We start from the raw sequence: 22,175 nt of genomic DNA on the forward strand, positions 1-22,175 counted from the left end.
CCATCCAATCTTGCTAAAAAAATATCCAAGATAACAAAAAAAGTGCCATACTCACAGATGTTAGTTGGCTGCTGGCTTGCTCCTGCAGTATAATGAGCACTGTGTCAACTGCCCAGTGTAAGATGTGCCATGCACTTTGCTTTAAACGTGACACGCTTATGTGACTTGCTGCTTCAAGGCTCAACTGCTCAGTAGGCACCAGAGCATAACAATTTGGAAGGGTGCAGACAGCCAACATTTATTCCTGCTGAACTAGCCCAGAACCACAAGTAGGAGAAACAAGACCTGGCGGCCAGAAGAGACCCGTGTGTCTACAACCCAACTGGGGCCAAGAAGAAATCTAGCCACATCTACATAGCACTGTGACCAAAAGCTTCTACTACCTATGCCTACAGACCCAGCCACACATCGTGCATGCTCAGCATTAAATTCCAACTCTTGAAGATACAAAATGCTACTGTGCTATAAACCACACTATCCTTGGAGAGCAGACCTTGTCGAGAGGGTGGTGAGCAGTTATTGCTAGGCAGTTCTCAAGATGGAAAGTCTACATAGCTCTGTCCTGCACTGCTCATGTCTTCACAGGTTTGCGTGTCTCTATTTTGTGCTTCTTTCCATAATGGAAGCTTCTTCTTAGTGACCAGCACTACCTCTGGTAACAGTGTCCTGTCTTATGCTGTTTTAAGGATGGAGGGAGCACTAGCTGCAAATACCGCTCAAATACACTCCCATAAAAACAAACACCTACAGTCCACTCTAAGGCTGTCCTGGGTTCTTTCACAGGTCCATTGGAGACTGCGATGTTGAGCGAATGCACAGGAGCCAGGTGCTGGAGGCCTGACCTGGAGATTGCTTTCCTGCAAATTGTAAAGAAAAAGTAAAAATGAGTACACATCCATATAATTATCCAATATAATTATCCGCCCCACCAGAACTCAGGAGAGCAACATAGCATCTAATTTCCATTTTAGTGAAATGGTGCTTGATTGCTATCCTTCTGCCACAGAAGTTTAGGAAAATAATAAGTTTGATCACTGAAAATACTGCTTGATGAAGATCAGTTACTCATCTGGCACTAAGCAGAAACATCAAACCTAGTGCACTACCTATGGTTTGCTTTGCCCGTTTCAGAGGAGATCCCATTCTTTATACCTATTCTGTACAACACAGAAGGACTGTTGAATCCATTTATGCTTCAACTATCAATTATCAACTTCAAATAGCTTTTATTGGAGGAATAAAGTATGAGTTTCTAAGAAGAATGAACATAGTGTAGTTTTACCTAGCTTATAGACCAGAATAAAACTGTTGTATTCAGCATCACTTTAATGCTAGAACACCACTTAGTCAGGAAGGGGAGTCACACACTACCCTTTTTGATGGTATCAGAATCTTTCATGGTATTGACTCTTTCTTCTTCCCACTTCATTTCCATCTTTCTGGCCCAAAGTCCTTCTTACACCTCATATCTGGCCTACTCGAAAGCACACAGATGGTGACCAGAATGCCTCCTGGAGCTCCACCAGGGCTGAGAGTGTTTCTACCACCAGCTTACCCCATTGCAGCCAGGCCCACAACTTCAGCCTTGAACCGTGGCAGCACAACACGGCGCTGATACGATACCGAGCTGCACTTGGACAGCAGATTTCAGAAGCTTTTCAAAGCTATTACGCCATGTATTTTACACCACCTGACAATGGTGCAGGGGCAATGATGGAGGACAGGACACAAAAATATCTCAACAAGAGATCCCCTTTTTTAAGTTCAGTGCACTCATCCCCTACAAAGCAAGATAACAATCTGCTTGTGTGAAGTGCATATTTGTGATACCACTGCCACCGTGCAACAGCTATTTTTATTGTCTCCTCATCTTACCACTGTCCCAAAGCAATAAAGGTCGGAGACAGCGATGACAATCCGAGTCAGCCATATGCTAAATACATCTTTTCACTTTCCTGAAAACACTCAGTGCAAGGAACTTGGAAGCTCCATTGCTCCCAGTGCATGTCCTGAAAAATTGAGCGCGATGAATAAGAATGTCCTAAATTTCCATTTCTGTGGGTAGCATAAACAACTCAGCATATTAACATCAGCCCTTGATCACCCTGTGTCCCCGTGCACCTGCCAGTGCGGGCAAGATATTTACATTAAAGGTTTTTTTCCCAAATATTTTACATTCAACTAAAGCCCATTAGAAATGGGAATGAGCCCAAGGGAACCATTTTCACTAGCTAGCAATGTATCAGAAGAAAGCAACTGAGCCAAAAATGTTTTATACTATATATGTCAGCACAACCTAATCTATAGGTGTTCCAAATGGCCAGATGAAAGTCTTAAAGATGTAAAATGCAAAGAACTACATAAATGCACTTTAAAAATTTGATATTTTTTCCAGAAGATAGCGTCCAATATTTGACAGTCTCCCTCCATGCTGCTTTTGGTATCAGCTTGATTATTGGTGCTTTCTAAACACCAAAGCACATTCTTGTGCCTAATCATCTTTATAACATGACAATTTGTTGTGGAAATGAAGCTGTTCCACATTTTCCAGCATGCACCACTGATAGTGACAAGCCAAATCAGTGGTTCCTTAGTTCTGTATTCATAACAGATGAAGGTTGCTTCCAATTTGTACTAAGAATGTAAGCAAAGCCAGCTGAAAGGAAAAAAAAAGTTATTAATTATTATTTGATGGAAAATGCTAGCATTTTCAACAAACATTGTTTACAGCCTATTACTTGTCAGACGATACAGCCAACTAAATTGTACACATCTACTAAGCAAATTCACTACAAAGTTTGTTATGAATATTGCTAGGGACAAAGACAAGATGACCTCTGAAGACAAGACTACCAGCTCGAGAGCAAATTCAGCAGAGATTCAACAGGCATATACACCTAATGAACGGCTGCAGACATCACAGTGTCAAGTCTCAGATGCTGTTTCAGGCCAGGATTAGAGATGCGCAATCCTCCTGGAGCAGAATCTGAGACTTGGCCCACGTTATCTGAAGAATGAGCCAAGGTTGATGAGCTTTGCGGGAGAGACCTGGCAGAGCTTTGTGCAAACAGCCCATCCTTCCCTTGTGTGCCAGGCTGGATTTACAGCTTTGGCTGGGAAGCACACAAAATACAGGCACAGGAATAACACTTTTTTAAGGTTTGTTGGGACACAAAAGCCTTAACAGGATCTCAAGAATAGCAAACCTACATTAACTGGACAAAAATGACCATTAGGACCAGAGGCAAAGTAAAAATGTCTACTCTTATATAGCTCCTTATGAGAATTCTGCCTAGACATGAAGTGTCAAAACACACTGCAAACTCCACAGAAGCCTTTTCCACAAATTAAAAAAAAATTCAAACACATGGCCTTCTAATTTAAGTACAAGCAGAGAAGGAAGAAAAAGGATGAGGAAAAGGAAGAGTAGAACAAATCTGATAGCAGAGCAGATGCTGCATAACCAGGTGATTGTATCTCATATTACTCTAACTAGCAGATTACACCATCTGGCATTTTTCCATAAAAGTTAATGACTGGCTTTTAGCTATTTTTTGCAGAAATTTCATCTCTACCATGCTGAGTGCATGAATGAATATACAGGCTCTATAGGCAGCCCTTTCCCTAGAAAGGAAAGTAATTACTATTCACCAGATAACATCTAGCCAGGGAAAGTGAACCTGTGCTGTCACATAACATTCCTTTCTTCAAACATTAAATACACAGCTTTGTTAAAATGGGCACCCTGCTCAGCTTGCAAACTCAGAGTGAAAACAGATGTCGCAAGCAGCAACAAGGAAACGTTGCAGGATAAGTAGTAAGCTGTAATTTGCTAATTACTTTTTCAGATTAAATAATCAATAGCTTGTAGTAGAGGGTATATCAGATCACCTAATACACCGCCAATGCAAATAAGCTTGTAAACACACGCAGGTGTAGATATCATTAAACATGCCACATAAAAAAAAATATTCTGGCACTAATTCCCTATTTTATATCATTAATGAAGCCCCTTAACAGTGCAGCTGACTGTCTTAAAAACAAAAGAAATCTGACATTCAACTAATTCAAATAAAATAACTGCTAGAAAACAAAAAGCATTACATTTTCTTCTCCATTTCACAGAAAAGTCATGTGAGACTCAACCTACTTATTAGATCAAAGGATACATATTTGATTAGAGGGGATTTGAGCTTATATCCCAGGCTTTGGCTTCCCTGAGCCTTTTCCTCCACTTCAGGCATATAAAAATCCTCCAATGAGCTGTTTAGACTGAATAGTTATGCCTGAATCCTCGGGAACTAAAAAATACAATTAGTCAATGGTATTAATCCAATTTAAGTGTTAAAAGCAGCTATTTGGAAAAGAAAGAGTACTGTAGCATGGGGCACATTTGATGGACTTGTGAATCATGTTGTCACTAGTGTTTGAATCATTGTCTACCCAGAACAGGGTTATTACCCTCCTTTCATTAGGGATGTAAGTTATCACTGAGATAGTCTCTCAGATGGATGGTAGAGAAATCAGAAAAATGCAGGAACTAGTTTTCATCCCATGGCTAGAATATCTGCCAGCAGACGGATTTTTGGAGTCTTCTCTCAGTCGGAGTTAAGATATTTACAAAGACAACAGCAGTTATTTGTGGAACAAGATTTAAGCTAGTACTGCTCTTCTTTCCTTAGCTATTCAATGTAGACCCTTTAGAGATATACCATGTCTGCAAGCTCCCCGGTCTGTCAACCGTGACTTGAAAATTCTGGCACAAAGCCAGAGAGTACCTTCACTCTCAGGGAATTTACATATGCTTGAATTTGTTTGGAGGTGGTTTCCTGCAGTTTGCTGCTTATGAAAGTCATGAACAAAATCTACTGGCTAAACTCGAGCATTATTTAAGTTTTCCCCATGCATCTCTACTGACTGACTGCACAGCATTCCTGCATCCTGCTGTTCCCGGCTTGCCTTCCAGGAATGTAACGGTCTCCTTCAGGGCTGACCACCGAGCAACAAGTCTAATCTGCTTCACATGTTCAAGATGTCCAAACTTGTGTACTACATATAAGGGGAACCATCTTTGGTCAAATCAAACATCCATCTGGTCCAGTGTGCTGAACCAGGCAACAGCCAGTAGCAGGTGAAGCCCAGCCACAGATTGGGTGATCCTTCCCCTGACATGCTCCAGGGCCAGTTTCCAGTAATCAGTAGTTTAAGGACTTCCTGAGCTAGAGGCTGCTTCCAGACCTTAATGCTTAATAGCCTCTAATGGCTCTTTACTCCAGGAATGTGTTGGTCTTTCTCTGAACCCATTTATACTCTTAGTCTCCACAGCAGCCTATGTAATGAGCTCTACAATTTAATTATGGGCACTGTAAAGTACTTCCTTCTGTCTGATTTAAAAATTCTGCTTGATAATTTAATTGGTGTATCATATTGTGAAGAACAGTGAGTAATCATTTGCCTCTCTACACCTTCTGTGATTTTATGAGTCTCTATTGTATATCTCTACATTTGTCTCTTTTTTTCTCCCCAAGTGGAAGCATCCTAGGCTGTTTAGACTTTTGCTGATGCCAGAGCTGTTATAGCACTGTAAAACTTGCTATCTTTCTCTAGTTCAATTACGTATTTGAGGCAGGATTTCCCCAAATGGAAGATGTATCCAATATCTGGCTGTACCAGAGGTTTACATGGTGGTACCACCATACTTTATTCTTTTTTTAACTTGTGTTTCAAACCTTCTGATTGCTTTTGTGATCACTGAAAACACCAGATTCATCTTTTCACATAAGTATTCATAATTATGCAAAGATTCCTTTCATCAGAGACCCCAGTGAGGCTTCTTCTCCTCACCCCATCCCCACTCAGGCACCAGAGAGACAAATTTGCACAGAAACCCTATGAAACGCTGCAGCTCTGACCAGCTCTCATCTCAGTCTCAAGCCTGGCCCCAGTGACAGGGAGCTCACGTCCACTAGAGACAGAGCTGGATGTGATCAAACAAGCTAAGGATTTAATTAAGGATTTCAAACAGCAGCCCCAAAGAAGAGGTAAATGCAGCTCCTGTGTGAGCAAGTAAGTCCCAGGAGGAGCTTTCAAGTCTCCATCCTCCATATCTAGCTCATCCTGACCAGGTGTCAGACCAAAAAGAGCCACTTAGACCTTCTGTCACTATCTTTGTCAATAAAGTAACAATTTCAGTAAAGCAATAGATAGGAATCTTTTGAACAGAAGAGGCAAGACAATAAAGAACATGAGACACCTGCAGAAAGTTTGATCAGGCTGACAAAGAATCTGTACCACACGCCCTCGTTCGATCTCAAGTCAACTTGCAATTCACATCCATTCCCACATTCTGCACAGGAAGGGATATCTGTTTCTAAGAAAAGTTTTTGGTATGCTTGACCCCTAAACTCCATACACGAAAGTGGCAGATTATCTTCCCCACCCCAAAATCACAGAATCACAGAACAGTTGAGGTTGGAAGGGGCCTCTAGAGGTCATCTAGTCCAACACCCCTGCTCCAGCGGGGACACATAGAGCACGTGACACAGGGTGGCATCCAGGCGGGTTTGGAAGATCTCCAGAGAAGGAGACTCCACAACCTCTCTGGGCAGCCTGTTCCAGAGCTCTGTCACCCCCACAGTAAAGAAGTTCTTCCTCGCACAGAGGTGGGACTTCCTGTGTTTCAATTTGCACCTATTACCCCTTGTCCTGTCACTGGCCACCAAGAAGAATTTGGCCCCATTCTCCCTACATTCTCCCCTCAGGTACTTGAACATGTTGATCAGATCTCCTCTCAGTCTTCTCTAGGCTAAACAGGACCAGCTCGCTTAGTCTTTCCCCACATGATAGATGCTCCAGTCCCTTAATCACCTTTGTTGCTCTATGTTGGACCCTCTCTAGAAGCTCAATATCCTTCTTGTACCGGGGAGCCCAGAACTGCACCCAATACTCCAGGTGCGGCCTCACCAGAGCTGAGCAGAGGGGCAGGATCCCCGCCTCGACCTGCTGGCAACGCTCCCCCTGATGCAGGCCAGGATCCCATTGGCCTTCTTGGCAGAATAGATTTATGGAACAGGTCATGTATTAAACACGGCATGCACAAATTGTATCCTTATTATATGTTTGCGGTTTCTTAAATGCAGATATAGAAATTACCACTGTCCTACACTTATACTTGAAGCTAAGATTACCATAAAAATAGCACAAGTCAATCAGAGCAGTGCAAATACCAGCCAAGAATCTCTTTAACATATAAATGTATTTTTTGTGTCTGTGTTCCCCATTCAGCTTCACCAGTAGGCAAATTTAAAGTGCCAGATTTTAACCTTATGGAAAGTAAATTATAGATTCAATTAGATCTAGAACAGTGCTAAGGTTCCTCAATTGCTTAAATCCATCTTACATAAAGAGTTTATCTTCTCAGAAATCAGTAGAAGCACAAACTATTTCCTCCCCCTCCGCCCCATCAAGGAAACCAAGATTATGGGCTAGACCTGTAAATACTTAGGAGTCCACATTACAATGAAATCAATCAGATGCGAATTCAAGGCTGTGAATACCAGGACACAGGTCTGAAGAGGACCATTGGGGAATCTAGATTTCTTGATTACAGGTAAACTTACCGTATTATTGCATTCATCAGGATACATCTCAAATCTATTTTCTACTGAGAAATTGTGTCATACTTCCATTCCTCTGATCATTAAAATCTTTTTATACTTTCACCCTACATCTATTTGCTGCTAGATCTCCCTTAAATTACTATTAGGATTTTCATGTTTCATCGGAAGAGTGAAAATTGGATTGAACCTACAAGTTATGATTTTTATATGATCTTCCCTATAATACTAGAAGGTCTTTCTTTAGAAATCTTTAAACCTTGGTCAAAAACCATCAGTTGAGATATATTAGGACAGAGATATGCACAGGGAATGTGAACCTCACATTTCAAAGATTCTGGAATCTATCAAGTAACTACTGGGATGATGAAATTTAATCATCCTCTTTCCAAGCGAGTAATGAGCAATGCTGGGAAACTCAGAACCCAGATGATTTCCAGCTGCGTCGCTTCCTGGATTTCAGAATCGACTTGTTTTCACTAGTTCCAAAAGGAAAGAAGTCTGATGTGAATTCATGGCACTGCATTTGATTCACAGAAAGCCATGGCATATTCAAGAACCTATGTCCTGGACTTCAAGTGTAGACAATAAATGATGACAATAAATTGGATGGAGATAAATATGGTATGGTTATAATATTTTTTCTTTATCATATACTAAAATAATATATATTGATTTTTGAAAAGGGTGCAGATGTTCTATGATATTACTCAGCAAGCCAGGAGAAGGTTTGTTTTTTTTCAGTGTACTCCTTTGTGGCATCAAAAATTCTTCTTTTTGATTTGTAATGCAAATGGGAGGGTAGGAAGGAAAAAAAAAAAAAAAGGAGAGAGGAGAAAGATAAACAGAGAGACAGAGACACAGAGAAGGAGTAGGTCTAAATCCTCAGCAGTCTGGGACAGCAAAGGAGAGGAAAAAAAAAAAAGTAAAATGATTTCTGTTTTTATTTTTTAACATTGACATGGAAAATGTTTTCTTTCCTCTTTCAGATGCTGGCATACTGCTTTCAAAAATAACCCAATTTAAGGTAATTTCTCCATTAGACCAGGATCCTCGGCTGACATAAACTACTTACACAAGCTCAAATGTCATTACGACTATATGGCCTTAGATAAACTATATAATGAACTATTCTGATTTTCTTTTCTACAAATCAACTGTGTGCTTTGCTACTTGCACTGTGAGCAACAAGTGTTCCTAAAAATATGAACTTTTTCATTCTATCCCCATGCCTCTAAAAAAGGGATATCTATGTTTTACACCAGATGAATTTTGTTACAAAGTGCAATGCAAGAATCATGTTCTGTTCCTCAGACTTCCACAATCACACAGGAGTCAAGGAATGATTCAAAACCAAACCAAGCTTTGCAACTATCCAACTAATAACTTTCCTAACAAAAGATATTATCAGAACACAGGACAGAAATCCATCCTCTTTCTCCCTGAAAAGCAAGATAGACTTTTGAATTCCAAGCCAAGTTGCACAGAAAGAATAGAGCCTAAATAAAATAGCAGGGAAAGACATTAAGGGAGCTGAGGCTTGTCTGCACAAAGCTTGGCTTGGCACAAGGGGGCTACATTTATTTACTTTTCACTACAGTGACACTTGAGAATGGCAGATGAGGAGTACAACTATCACTCAGTAACCTGTATGTAAGGTCACCTCAGTAACCTATTGTATAACTATGTATATATACACACACACACACAATACAATATACACATATTGTTTTTCCCTGAGGAAAGAAGCTCAGAAACTCAGATATGACAAAGCATTTGTCCTCACTTCCCATTCCTGTACTGGGCATAGACACACACACAGATTCACCCCTGGCATTTTAATTCACTCTTCATCCAACAAAGACTATGTGGTTCAATGTCAAACACTACTTTGCTTGCAGACCCCTATGTTACAAGCACCTGGAGCTACAGGTTGCTAACTCCTGGCAAGGCTCATGGTCGAGAGCATGGGATGAGCGCTGCCAACATGGAGCCACCTGCACCTTTCCCTTGGAAGGTGCCATCTTTGCCCTCCTCCCGCTTCCTCTGCCGTATGTCTCAGACTAGGCCCCAGGGATTCCCGCTCTGGATTCCTGTCCTTGAAACCAACTGAAGGACTGAGGCAGAAGAAAGAGGAAAAAGGACATACTGCATCAAAGAAAGAGCAAAATTAGAAACCAAATGAAGGTTCCCCAGCAAGTCTCTGTGTTGCAGCCTGTTCCTGAGGGTTCATCCAGTTCAACAAAGAGGTTTCAACAACTTTTAGAAATGTCAGGATCAAACAGGAGAGACTTAAAGATCTTTGGGTCTTTGCACAAGGCAAAATTTTCTTTTTCATTCATGGGACTTCCACCTAAACATGTAGCACAAATAATTCACGGTAGATCATCACTTTCACCCGCTAGCAACTGATGGGCGATGCAGAAATGAGCAAAAAATAAGTACACCTGATGTCACACCTGAGGGGACAAGGCTCCCTCCTCCTTCAGTACATGAAAGGCTTAGGAAAGAGCTTAAAATAAACTTCTGGAGACTGGAGCAGAAGCAGAGAAGGACTCGAGGCAGGGAGGAATTAACCTCAGAATACTCAGCATGTTTATAAAATATAAATTCAAGCTCACTTAGCCCTGAATAAAATATGAGTTGTCTACCCAAAATACTTATATTCTAAGCACTTTTTTTTGATAGATTGATTTTTGAATGGTTGTACTTAATCCTACAGTTGACCCTGTACTGAACCTTTACATTTCTGCTTGTAGGAACATTTCAAATCAAATTATGAAACCAAAATATCCCATGTCACATAACATCACGTATCTCTCCGAGGGCCTGTTGCCTTCAGCATGCAGGAGCGTGGTGCCCTAGTGAGGGTGCCAGGCCCCAGCAGACAGGCGGGAGCCCGCTGGCCCTGCTAACACGGAGGGTTGGCAGGTGAGGACGTGCCTGGGTCTGTTTCCACTCTGTCAGTACGGAAGCTCCCAACACAACGTTGAGTCAAGAAAAGTGCAGCTGCTGCATTGGCTAGATCGTCTTTGGCTGAGAAGAAAGCGGAGATCTTCAGAGCTCATTAGCAGCTCTGCTGGATCTAATTAAAAAGATGCTGTAACTAGAGTGGCTTTTTTTGTTGTTTGTAACTAATTTCAAAAAATGCTAATTTTTCTCATGATCTGCCCTTTAAACAGTGTGTTTTCTTTCGTTCCGTTGAATTCCTTTAAAATATACATATGTTTTTTTTTCTGCTTCCCTGTTGACTCACCAGTTCCATATAAGCAGGCTAAAAAAGGCAATACAAAGCACTGACAAATGCACATAACAAGCAAACAGCACAGAGGAGAAAATTCATTTTTCTTTCATCTCTCTTTGGCTACAGTAATATTGTGTGCTGCTCACATAGCGCCTATATTGCCTCAGGAAAAAGATATGGTAACGTGATGGTGCTCCTCCCTCCAGTGTCACATAAATCCTCAAAGGCTGCGACCTGACGGAATCCCTCTGACTTTATTGCACCTAGACCAAGGAAAGAGCTGGATGTTAATCTCAGAAGGTAAAAGAGCAGCTGGTCTCCTGGTGCTAAAAGGGATGTGGCATTATTTGGATTTTTTTTTTTTTATTCTGAAGAAGAGATTTTGAGAGTATATAAGAGCTTTCTAATGACAGGTCCCTTGGCTCCTGCATCACTGTATTATTTATTTGCTGAAATCATTTGGAAAGAAATACTAATTTGCAGTGGGATCACTGAACATGAAGTCCATGAGATGAAAGCAAAATAATATCTGTTTATGCCTTCTTTTTATTATGAAAGGGCAACACCAGTTTCTGAGGCTTCTTTTTATCAGTGAACATTAAGATGTGAAGATAAGTGACAGCACAGGAGATTGAAATCCTTTACCGCAAAATTAACAGAACAACAGGCATCCGCAGTAAAAACATCCTGCCCGCTATTGCTTCGAAGTGCCTCATCCTCAGTGCACAAGTCTCATACTTGTGGCAGTGAGAAAGCAGGTCAGCCTCCAAACCCAATCCATCTTTTACTTTATCTTCTCCTGGGGCTTTCAACAGGAGAGCCAAGCGCCTTTTTCCTCCCGCACACAGTAAAAATATCTGTTCCCTAAGATATTTCCCCAGGTGGCCTGTGTGGGAATGCAGCTTCACTTTACAGTGACACACAACCAGATAGTCATTAAAAGATAGCATTTGCAGCTAGAACTAACTTTTTAGATTAAAATCAGTAAAAGAGTGGACTGCTCATCACAACTTGAGCCACCAACTCCCTCCTCATTAAGTATTATTAGAATAAAATATATATATATATGTATATACTCCTTTTAACACTAAGTAACGTTTTTTCTTGAAAAAGTAGTTTAATTACATCTGCCATTCTGAAAGCAGAATAAGGCTCACAAATAAATACACTGGATCGCACATGCGCACAATTTTCATGTTGCATCACCTATTCCTCTTTAGATAGCAACCATCCAATAAATGAAATTACACCTTGAAAACAACATGACCATTGCTATAGATGACAGCAGCAAAAATATCTCAATGCTAGCGGTAGATAATAGATATGAAAGACTATCAACTGAGAGCTCCATTTCACAAGTATAAATCAAAAGTGATTAAATCTGACCTTTTCTTAGCCTGGAAACCCAAGTGACTTCAGAACACCTGATCCAATGAGATGTAATATGTATATCAAATACACTCAACTGCATGACAACTGGGTTAGTTATGGTTATGTCTTCTTAAGTCACTTTGCTAGTGCTCAAAAACACACTGATCCACAGGGTATTATACAAATCTTGGAACTGCATCTGCTTTATAAAATAAAGTAAAATTTGAGAAATCTCCCGTTTTCCACACCATACACGTCCTTTAAATAAATAATGCCTTCACAAAATAATAATGCACAGTGAAAATGGATGGAGCGTGCAGGGAAGAAAAATTTTGACTACACGGCTACAGAGATGAGATATTTTGGTTATCCCTTTCTATTGAAACTCTGCAGCAGATGCAGCACAGCACAGTTCGCCCAAACCAGCTTGCAGAGCCCGAGAATTGGACCCACAGCACATGAAAATATGAACCAGTCCGTGCGCCCATACCCCCCAGGATGCTCATGCGTCAAGCCATTCCAGCCTCACTCCAATAGCTACCTTGGTGAAGAAGATGAAAGAATGTGAATAAATGAGACATAGCAAGCGATACATAAATCATGAAATGCTAAGGCTTGCTTAATTCTGCCTTAGCTGCGATTAAAGTGTCCATTTTTTCATGGATTTTGCTGCTCTTCAGGTGAGCATAATCAGCCAGTTACTGCTGATGACAGGAGAGGCTCCCACTGAAAATCTTGGTGGCCAACACAGGCTCATAAACTGGAGCAGAGTTGTTAAAGGCAGAAGAGAAGAAAAGCAAGAGCATGGTGTTGCACATACGGGAGACAGAGACCGAGCATACGCAAGTAGTTACATCAGCAATCGGGAGAGGGGCAGGTATTTAAGTTCTTCGATTTTTTTCACAAAAAGTACCAAACTAACAAAGTTAATCTGACTACAAGAACCATCCTCATACGCTCCCCCTCACAGCAGGTTGTCATGACAACTCGGCAGGCGCTGCTGCTTTGCAAGAGCAGCGCTCAGGCTTTCAAGCCAAGAAATGCTCTGAAAAGGTTAAGAAAAGTTCCTGCGGGGAAAAGTCCACCGGGGAGGCAATTACAAGCACCGGTTAGGATCCTTGCAGTTACAAGCAGGTAACTTCTGTAAGGCAAGTGCCACGCTGAAGTGCTCACGTGGGTGAAGAACCGGGCAGCAAGAAAGGAAATCTCTAGGGGAAAGCAAAGCAACACAGTAAAAAAATAGGATAGAATAAAATACTGATGCCAGCATTTTGCTTCAGATTTTCTCCAACACCTTCTCCCTTCCTGCTCCACATTCCTCCAGGTGACTTGGGATGCCTGTTCCCTTGCAGCTCTTGGAGACCAGCAGTAACTTGGGCAGCAACAAGAACCTCAGCTGGCAAATCTGGGATAACTGAGGACTTCAGTGAAGTCACACCAGCTGGAGACATTAGCCACAAATTAGTTGTTCTTAACTAACAATAAATAGTTGTTCTTAACTAACAATAAATACTAAATCAATTATTTAAAAAGTAATCTCAAGCAAGAACTGAGTAAAATGTATTTTAAACACGGTCACAGAAAATTAAAACAGAAGTAAATCTGTCCAATTCCTATTGCTGCTAGGAAGCACATAAACAGCCTCTCTACACAACAGGAACTAATAAAATAATGTAAGCCAACCAAAAAAAAAAGAAGGCAATAACAAAACAGAACACAAAGACAAATACTTTGTTTATCTGAGAAAATTGCACTGCTTCAGCTTAAATGTGTTTTTAACTGCATTAGTTATATTAGTCCAAAACAAAATGTGGAAATTACTTCTTAATGATGCTGTATTGTGACTGCTCAAATCTGTGCCCCATGGACTTAACATAACCTAAAAACCCTTGTCAGACAGCATGCCTACAGAGGAAGTTGTAGGTGTTTTGAAGTCATTTAATTTACGCTGATACATAAGTCGAGCACAAACCGCTTGCTTAGGAAAGCTCTACAAAAAAAGGAAACAACTAGTTTATGTACAATAATAAAAACTGTACCATTTATCACACTCATCATGCAATGAACACTAACGCAGAGATTCTCCAGCATCCTCCACCTAGCTTGCTATTCTGATTGCTTCTGGTTTTTTTAGGCATCTGCTCGCAGAGAGAAAGGGTGAAACCACAGCCCATCTGTAATGCAGCAATGCCTGCCTGAATGTGCAGAAACACTGATGCAGTAATCGTGGTAAGAAAAGGGTCATGATTCAAATGCCAGTGGCATCACTTCAGCACTGTTGACAATGCAAAGCTAATCAAAGCATACACGAAAGATGAGGACCAATACCCACGCAGTCTGTTTGAGTGGGTACTTGTTTCGGGTAGGCTTTTCAAACAACATTGTTGGTAAAGGTGGTACTGCAATTTTCATCTTCTTGACAGGTCAGGATTCAACTTTAAAAAGTCAAAAAATGCTGCATTAACTGATGAGGACTGTAATTCCACCTGGAGGAATGTGATAAATTTGAGCTTTGTTCCTGTGGTCTGTTGTATCACCAGGAGCCTTCAGCGCCGTTACAGATGTAATCCACACAGACGAGAGTGCATTACCACATGGGTGAAATGTTTCATGAGTATTACACAAAGCAATGGAAAAGAAAAAAGAAACACAAAACAAAACAAAAGAGCAATTGAACCCTGAGAGAAACTGCTTATACTGATTTTTAAGTTAATTTATAATGCCAAAATTTACTATTAACTAAAGTAACAGCTTATTTGTCACTTCATTTTAAGTTCATCAGTAACAAAAACATTTTTACATTACTGTAATTTGTGAAATTTCATTTCCGTAATGCTATTCATACTGGTAGATTTCAAAATGCATTATAAAGCCGTGAGCATTATAAGCCAGCATGCTCTGGAGCTGAACCAATGCAGCTATCATGCCTCAACAGTAATTTGTTCCCAACAAATTTGTCTGGACCTCCAAATTAGCTTTGGTCATAGCAGCTAATATTTTCATCAGGTGCTAAGAATAAGGATTTTTTTTTTCTTAAACAGAAATAAAAGGCATTTGCCTTCATGTGAATGACTATGTGAATGGCTGCATCCAAGTTTTAGAGCAACATCTTGACTTTCTGACTTACAAATGACCTTTTTCTAGGACAACTTTCACTTCAATGTCTTCATGTTTGCTGGCTTCAAATCAAGAAAAAGAAGGAAAAGCACTATCTATTCTTTTCTGAGAAATACTTCTAAGGACTAAGAGGAGAAGGGAAGAAACTTATGCGACTCCCTCACATACATCCACTGCCTCACTAACATTACATTCTTCCCAAAACAACTTGAAAAAGAGACTTAGTATTGAGCTAATTACCCCTCATGGTGCTGCTCATAGCCTTGGCTCCCCACAAACTGGACTCAGAGAGAGACACTAGCAAGTAATGAGGCCAGACTCTAAGCAGAAGGAACTAGACTAACTAGAAACTTTTGGAGAAAGTAGGTTATGCTGGATGAGAGGTCGATCACAGGTGCTCTGAGCCTCTCCCTGCTTTCCCACATTTAGGAATTTCCCTGCGTTGCACTGAGAACCTAGTGACAAGCCTGGTGCTAGTCCCCCCGGATGGAATATTTCTCCCTAGACACCTACGCAGCCCTGTCTTTTCATATTCAAAAAAAAAAAAAAAAAATAAGGCCTGCCACTGAAGTAAAAGCAAATACGCTCCCCACCTTTGGTTCAGCTCCATATGTGGTGTCCTACATACAGGGAGCACAAAGCGAAATTACATAATCTCACTTCACATAAGGCTCAGAGAGGCAAAACGTGACTTTGTCAAGGTTGCACGGTAAGAAGGGGAATGAGATCAAAACCAAATTAAAACTATTACTGAATCCAAAGCCACCGCTATGTCCTCATTTCCCTATTTAGAGGTGATGCATCATGCAGGTATCTTGTCACGTTTTAGGTTTTTAGGTTTAATTATCTACTGCTCCTTTGACACACTGGCAAGAGAGCAAAGGGACATGATAGATGAAATTCTCATTATTCCAGATATTTAATATTTGCAATTGGAGAGTTTTCTGAAAGTTGTGATAGAAAAAAAGTTCAGATGCAAGATAAGCAGGAACAGCTTTTAATCAAGTGGAGAGAGAAACAGATGAGATTTTTAAAATATCAGACCAGAGATCTGTCTCAGATGTAGAAATGGTTTTTAAGGGGAAAGAAGTGTGAAAGGAGAAGATATGAAAACCTTTGGCTGAACATAATACAATTGGAACATTATCAGCATTGATTACGGCAGCATTTTAGCCCCTAGCTAAAGCAAATGAGTTAAGAACTTATGGTTAAACCTTTTCCAAAACCTTTATTTTGCATTTGTTCCTTCCATCTTCCTCCCATGTATTGTACATGCTACCAAGCACACTACAGTACCGATAAATCTTTTGCAAATACATTAAGTTTAAAATATACAAAAACCCTAAGCACAGATGGCATTATAATTATTTTATAATTAGTATACATTTTAATATTAACTTTCATAAGGTCATATCTTTTTCATTAAATAGCTACCAATACTGACAAACTGCAACCACAACAAAAACCCTTCCTTGTTTACAGGCTTCCTTTGATACTAAAGAATGCAAAAAAAAAAGTCATTTAGGCATAAACAAATCTTATGCCACCAAATAAATGAGCATAATAAATTCAAAAAAAAAAAAAAAATAAAAGGCGATGAGTGGCCCTTCATTTCCCTCGGGAGTCTAGTCTACAGGCTAACAACTCTCTAGGACAAATCCTAGCTGTTGCAAACTGGCCTAGTTGCATGGACTTCTGCATAGCTACTCTGATTTTCACCAACTGATGTATTTGTTACAGGGTGAGAGAGTGAAGAAAAGTTAAATGCCATCCATTTTTGTAACTGTCACCTTGTTTAACACAGTATCTCTCAAAACATTTCAGAACTTTAGGGCCCTTTGTTTTAAACCCTTAAAACAGGAGATAAAATGATACCCCATAAAGGACCTTCTAGCTTCCAAAGCCAATTCCCCGTGTTCCCATGGAAATGGGGACCTATCTCCTTAACGAAGACGACATTAATGATCAGGTGCCTTGAGTCACACAAAGGAGAGAAGGGACAGAAATCACCAGCTACTCAGCGCTGTGTCAGCCTGGAGCACAACCTCCCCAGCCAAGGGCAGTATCCCACGCTCTATTTTGCACCCGCGAAGCTCCAGAGCAGAGCCCAGTCTCACCATGTCGGAACACAGGAGGGTTGCTGCTTTATTTTAAATCTGGCTTGCTAACCAAGTTTGCTAACTTTAGAATTAAAACAAATAAAACAATAATGTCATCATCATCTGAGGGAGGGAGAGGAGGTGGAGAGGAAAGAAAGGGCAGCTTTAATAAAAGCAACACTATAAATGCGTCGCCACGATCCAGCCCCCTCGCAACGTGCCTCTGCCTTGGCTTCATCTCCCCTGCCACCCATGGCTGAACGCTGGGAGCTGGAACAGATCGCCCTAGATTGCTCTGTTTGAAATTCTCACCATTACGGTATACGCTAGAACCGAGACCAAGGTTTTACTGAGCTAGGCAAGGAGATTTCTGCTGTTCAGAGCTATTTAATGGAGAATGGGAAGGGAGCAGAGGGCTGAAATGACTTGCCCAGGTTCACTGCCATGAGCAAGGGAAGAAGCCTCGTTTCCTGAGTCCCCTGTCACATCCTCTAGCCACTGGACAGCACTGATAACACCTGCACATCCTGGCACACCTGCGCTGCCTGTGTTTGTTCATTGGCTTCAAATATGCCAATTCTGCACTTGTCCTTACTGGAATATCATCATTTTCTCATGCAGAGCTAGAAGGATTCTACCTCTTGAAAGGATTCAAGAAGAATGTGTGAGAAAAGTTTGGATAGTGTCTGTCCAAAGGGGAGCATACGGGGAAGAAATTTCACCCACTACACAGGTGCTAAAATACCAAGGCAACAATCCCCCTGATACACTGGGAGGATCCTTCCATGTGCCTTGAGACACAGGTAAAAGAAAAAGCATTCATACTCCAAACCTCAGCTTTACAAAGATTAGAAATAACTTCATGTTTTGGGTAAACCCAGCAAAGATGCAAAATAAAAACATTAAACACAATCTGCAGTGTTGATTAAAATAAATATATGAATCATGCTGCAGCATCTACATGTCAATACATTTTATGCTTAGAATGCCTTTGAAGCTAATACACCTGTAAATCAATTAAAATGTAACCAGTTTAGTATTACAATCAGCTTATTCGACTTTTAGCACATTTAGTACTTCAGCATCCTCCAATATTTATTGATATTTCAATCAAGCCATCATAAGGTAAAGAAATGATAGCATTCTGAGCATATTCTGTATCAGAAATGAAAATGGAAACCAGATTACATCAGTGATCTGCGCCTACAGAACTAAAAAGCACAGAAAGAAAATCAGAGCCAGAATTTCTGACCGTTGCCTAAAGCCCTAAGACCCACCATTTATTTCCACTTCTGATACTGCTTACACTTAACAGACCATTGTGCTAACCCGGCAACTTAGCGCTGAGGGATGGTGTTTGCATCTTCGCAAATCTGTATTTACAGGGAACAAACGGGCACATTTTCACTGAAGCAGGCAAGGCCGAGCACTATGTGAAAGGAGATGGAGAGTGGGTGGAACAACAACTTTGCCTTTTCTTTTCTTTCGTTTTCCCTCCCCTCTGGCTCTTTAAGCCTTAATTTTAGCAGAGGCATAGGATTCTATTGTAAGATTCTTGTATAGATATCTCCACAGTGGCTTTTGAAACCCATTTAGGTAACTGACTAAGTAAATAAGAATGTACCATCTCAATTTACTTAAAAAGGTAAAGTCTAGAATAGCATATATTCCTTGTGATAAAAATTAGAAACACAAAGTCCACTATGATACTCAGATAGCAGACTTAAGAACACTGAGGGGTAAGTAAAAAATAAAATAAAATAAAAAATAAAAGCTGTTCTCATAGTCTTGTAAATTATATTTAAAAGATGGGATTTAGCTACTAGAGCAAGAGCCTAAATTGCAAAGCTGTAAAAACATTTTTCAAAAATAAATTACACTTCTTTGCATCTAAATTTACTTTGGCTTTGCATCTGTGGAAGGCACTGGACTAACCCCCTTCTGAGAATTTAGGACAAGCCTACACTGCAGCACGTTGCTCCACATAGAGATGGCAGAGCTTGCTCCGGTGCTGGAATATGAACAGACCTGCTAAGGTAACCCAATGCCCAGCACAACCCCCCTGCCACGAGGCCCAGCAATGCTCTGTGGCAGCACAAACCTGCTGTGGCCCTACCAAGGTGGCCTGCTGGTGTCTGCACACATCACCCTGGGCACACACTGCTCACACACCTCCCATCTAGCTACCTCCTGAGCTCAACGTGGCCAAAAAGGCACCCCTCAGCGCCACATCCACCAAGGAGATGCATCCTCGCCATGAGGACATCTCCCTCACTAGTGGGCAGAAAGCACCCGCATCTTCTCCCCAAGCCCACGCAAGCGCAACTAGCAGGAGAAGAGTATTAGGTAGCGTGGGCCAGAAATCGGATGCTACAGTGTTGGGTGAGCCACAAAGTGACCTCTCTGGGTTGTCGGCTGCTGCTGTCTCAATGGCTGCAAACTCAAGTGTTCACAAGGCCAGACGAGGCTTCCTACTCTAAGACCCTGTTTTCAGTCGCATGTGACCTGCAGTACCTCTGAACACCCAGGCTGCAGTTTTCCATGACAGGTTGCTGCCTCTGGGTGATGGATCGCTTTCAATTTTACCTAAAATAGCTTAGCTCTAACTCAGCACAAAACTGGAAGAAAAGACACTGCTATTTCAGTGTTTAAAACACTCACACATCTTTTCTGCGATTTACAGCCTCTATTCTTTGCAGTGGTAACTTAAACTCAGTGGAGGAGAGGGGACTTCATGTCAGACAAGCACCTTTTGTCGACCTTATGAAAATCTGCCTGAATTTGCCCAATGATAAGAATCATAGAATCATAGAATCATAGAATGCTTAGGGTTGGAAGGGACCTCCAGAGATCATCTAGTCCAACCCCCCTGCATACGCAGGGACACCTAGAGCACGTGGCACAGGACTGCATCCAAGCGGGTTTTGAAGATCTCCAGAGAAGGAGACTCCACAACCTCTCTGGGCAGCCTGTTCCAGTGCTCTGTCACCCTCACTGTTAAGAAATTTCTCCTTAAGTTCCTATGGAATTTTTGATGTTTCAGTTTCTGGCCATTTCCTCTAGTCCTATCAGTGGCCACCACTGAAAAGAGACCATCCCCGTCCTCTGCACTCCCTCCCTTGAGGTATTTATATACACTGATTAGATCCCCTCTCAGCCTTCTCTTCTCCAGGCTGAACAGGCCCAGCTCCCTCAGCCTCTCCTCATAGGGCAGATGTTCCAGGCCCCTGATCATCCTTGTGGCCCTGCGCTGGACTCTCTCCAGCAGCTCCACATCCCTCTTGTACTGTGGAGCCCAGAACTGGACACAGTACTCCAGATGCGGCCTCACCAGGGCTGAGTAGAGGGGCAGGATCACCTCCCTCGACCTGCTAGAGATGCTCTTCTTAATGCAGCCCAGGATCCCATTGGCCTTCTTGGCCACGAGGGCACACTGCTGCCTCATGGTCAACTTGTCGTCCACCATGACACCCAGGTCTTTCTCCGCAGAGCTGCTCTCCAGAAGGTCGGTTCCCAGCCTGTACTGGTGTCTGGGGTTATTCCTCCCCAGGTGCAGGACCTTGCACTTGGCCTTGTTGAATTGCATGAGGTTTTTCACCGCCCAGTTGTCCAGTCTGTCCAGGTCCCTCTGGATGGCAGCACAGCCCTCTGGGGTATCGGCTACTCCTCCCAGTTTGGTATCATCAGCAAACTTGCTGAGGGAGCACTCTGTGCCTTCATCCAGGTCATTGATGAATAAATTGAACAGGACTGGACCAAGGACTGACCCCTGGGGGACCCCACTAGCCACAGGCCTCCAACTAGACTCTGCACCGCTGATCACCACTCTCTGGGCCCTGCCATCCAGCCAGTTCCTAATCCATCTCACTGTCCACTCATCTATCCCACACTTCCGGAGCTTGCCCAGGAGGATAAGCCTTGGAAACTTCATACTTCTCATTTGCTCTGAATGCAACAGCGGCATTGACCAATGATCTAATTTGCACTAGGGTTGAAGAGGTCTTTCCCTTCAGTTTTAGTCTGGGCTGCTAAACCCAGACCTAGATTAAACGAAATTAAGGAGTCTGTATCTGCTCTGTTGCCCGTAATCCTGGTGACACCCAGACAGCATGAAAGAGTAAGCCATTTTAAGCAAACATAACACAGAGAAGAGACCAAATTGCATGGAAGAACAGCCTGGGGATGCCAAAGCTTGCAGGCGGGGAGGCCAAAACCTGTGGCAGGGATCTACAGTGAGAAAGTGGGAACCAGGATTATAGCTAACGGGGATAAGGAAATCAGAGACATTTAGTAAGTCTGGTTGCCTCAGATATTCAGAAAGACTCCTAACGTCCTTGCATACTCGGTGCTCAGATCTCCATTGGTAATCACAGGACTTTGATACCCAGGATCAGGCAGGGCCACTGCAAAGAGCGTTTGTGAAACATCATTAGTGCTCTGGTGATGACCAACACGCTGAACCCATGAGGCCAGCAGTAAATCTGTCTTCACTGCATGGCCTGAACAATGTCCAGTAAATACTGCATAAGAAACAATACATGGAAAAACAACAACAACACAACAAAAAAAAAACAAAATAATGAATAGCTGCTCATTCAAATGGCAGTGGACGTCCTGTGCACAGAGGGAAGCAGAAACCCCGTGGAAAAACAGTGTGCAACTGTGTAATTAAAGACTGAATCATAATGCATATGCGCAAGCCAGTGGGTAAAATTAACGTCCTGCCGT

General features: G+C 41.8%; 1 protein-coding gene across 2 annotated transcripts in view; it reads right to left on the reverse strand.

The window, feature by feature from the left end:
- The window catches only part of DGKI (diacylglycerol kinase iota), a 203,907-nt gene that overhangs the window by 126,972 nt on the left and 54,760 nt on the right, over positions 1–22,175 (reverse strand). For both annotated transcript variants that reach the window (XM_088521610.1, XM_088521611.1), the window contains exon 2: positions 749–857. In XM_088521610.1, the coding sequence (XP_088377736.1) occupies positions 749–857 (109 nt within the window). The remainder of the gene's footprint in view (positions 1–748; positions 858–22,175) is intronic.

Source organism: Tinamus guttatus, unplaced genomic scaffold, assembly GCF_059628265.1.
Source record: "Tinamus guttatus ecotype Peru unplaced genomic scaffold, ASM5962826v1 Tinamus_guttatus_pri_ptg000125l, whole genome shotgun sequence".
Lineage (NCBI taxonomy): Eukaryota > Metazoa > Chordata > Aves > Tinamiformes > Tinamidae > Tinamus > Tinamus guttatus.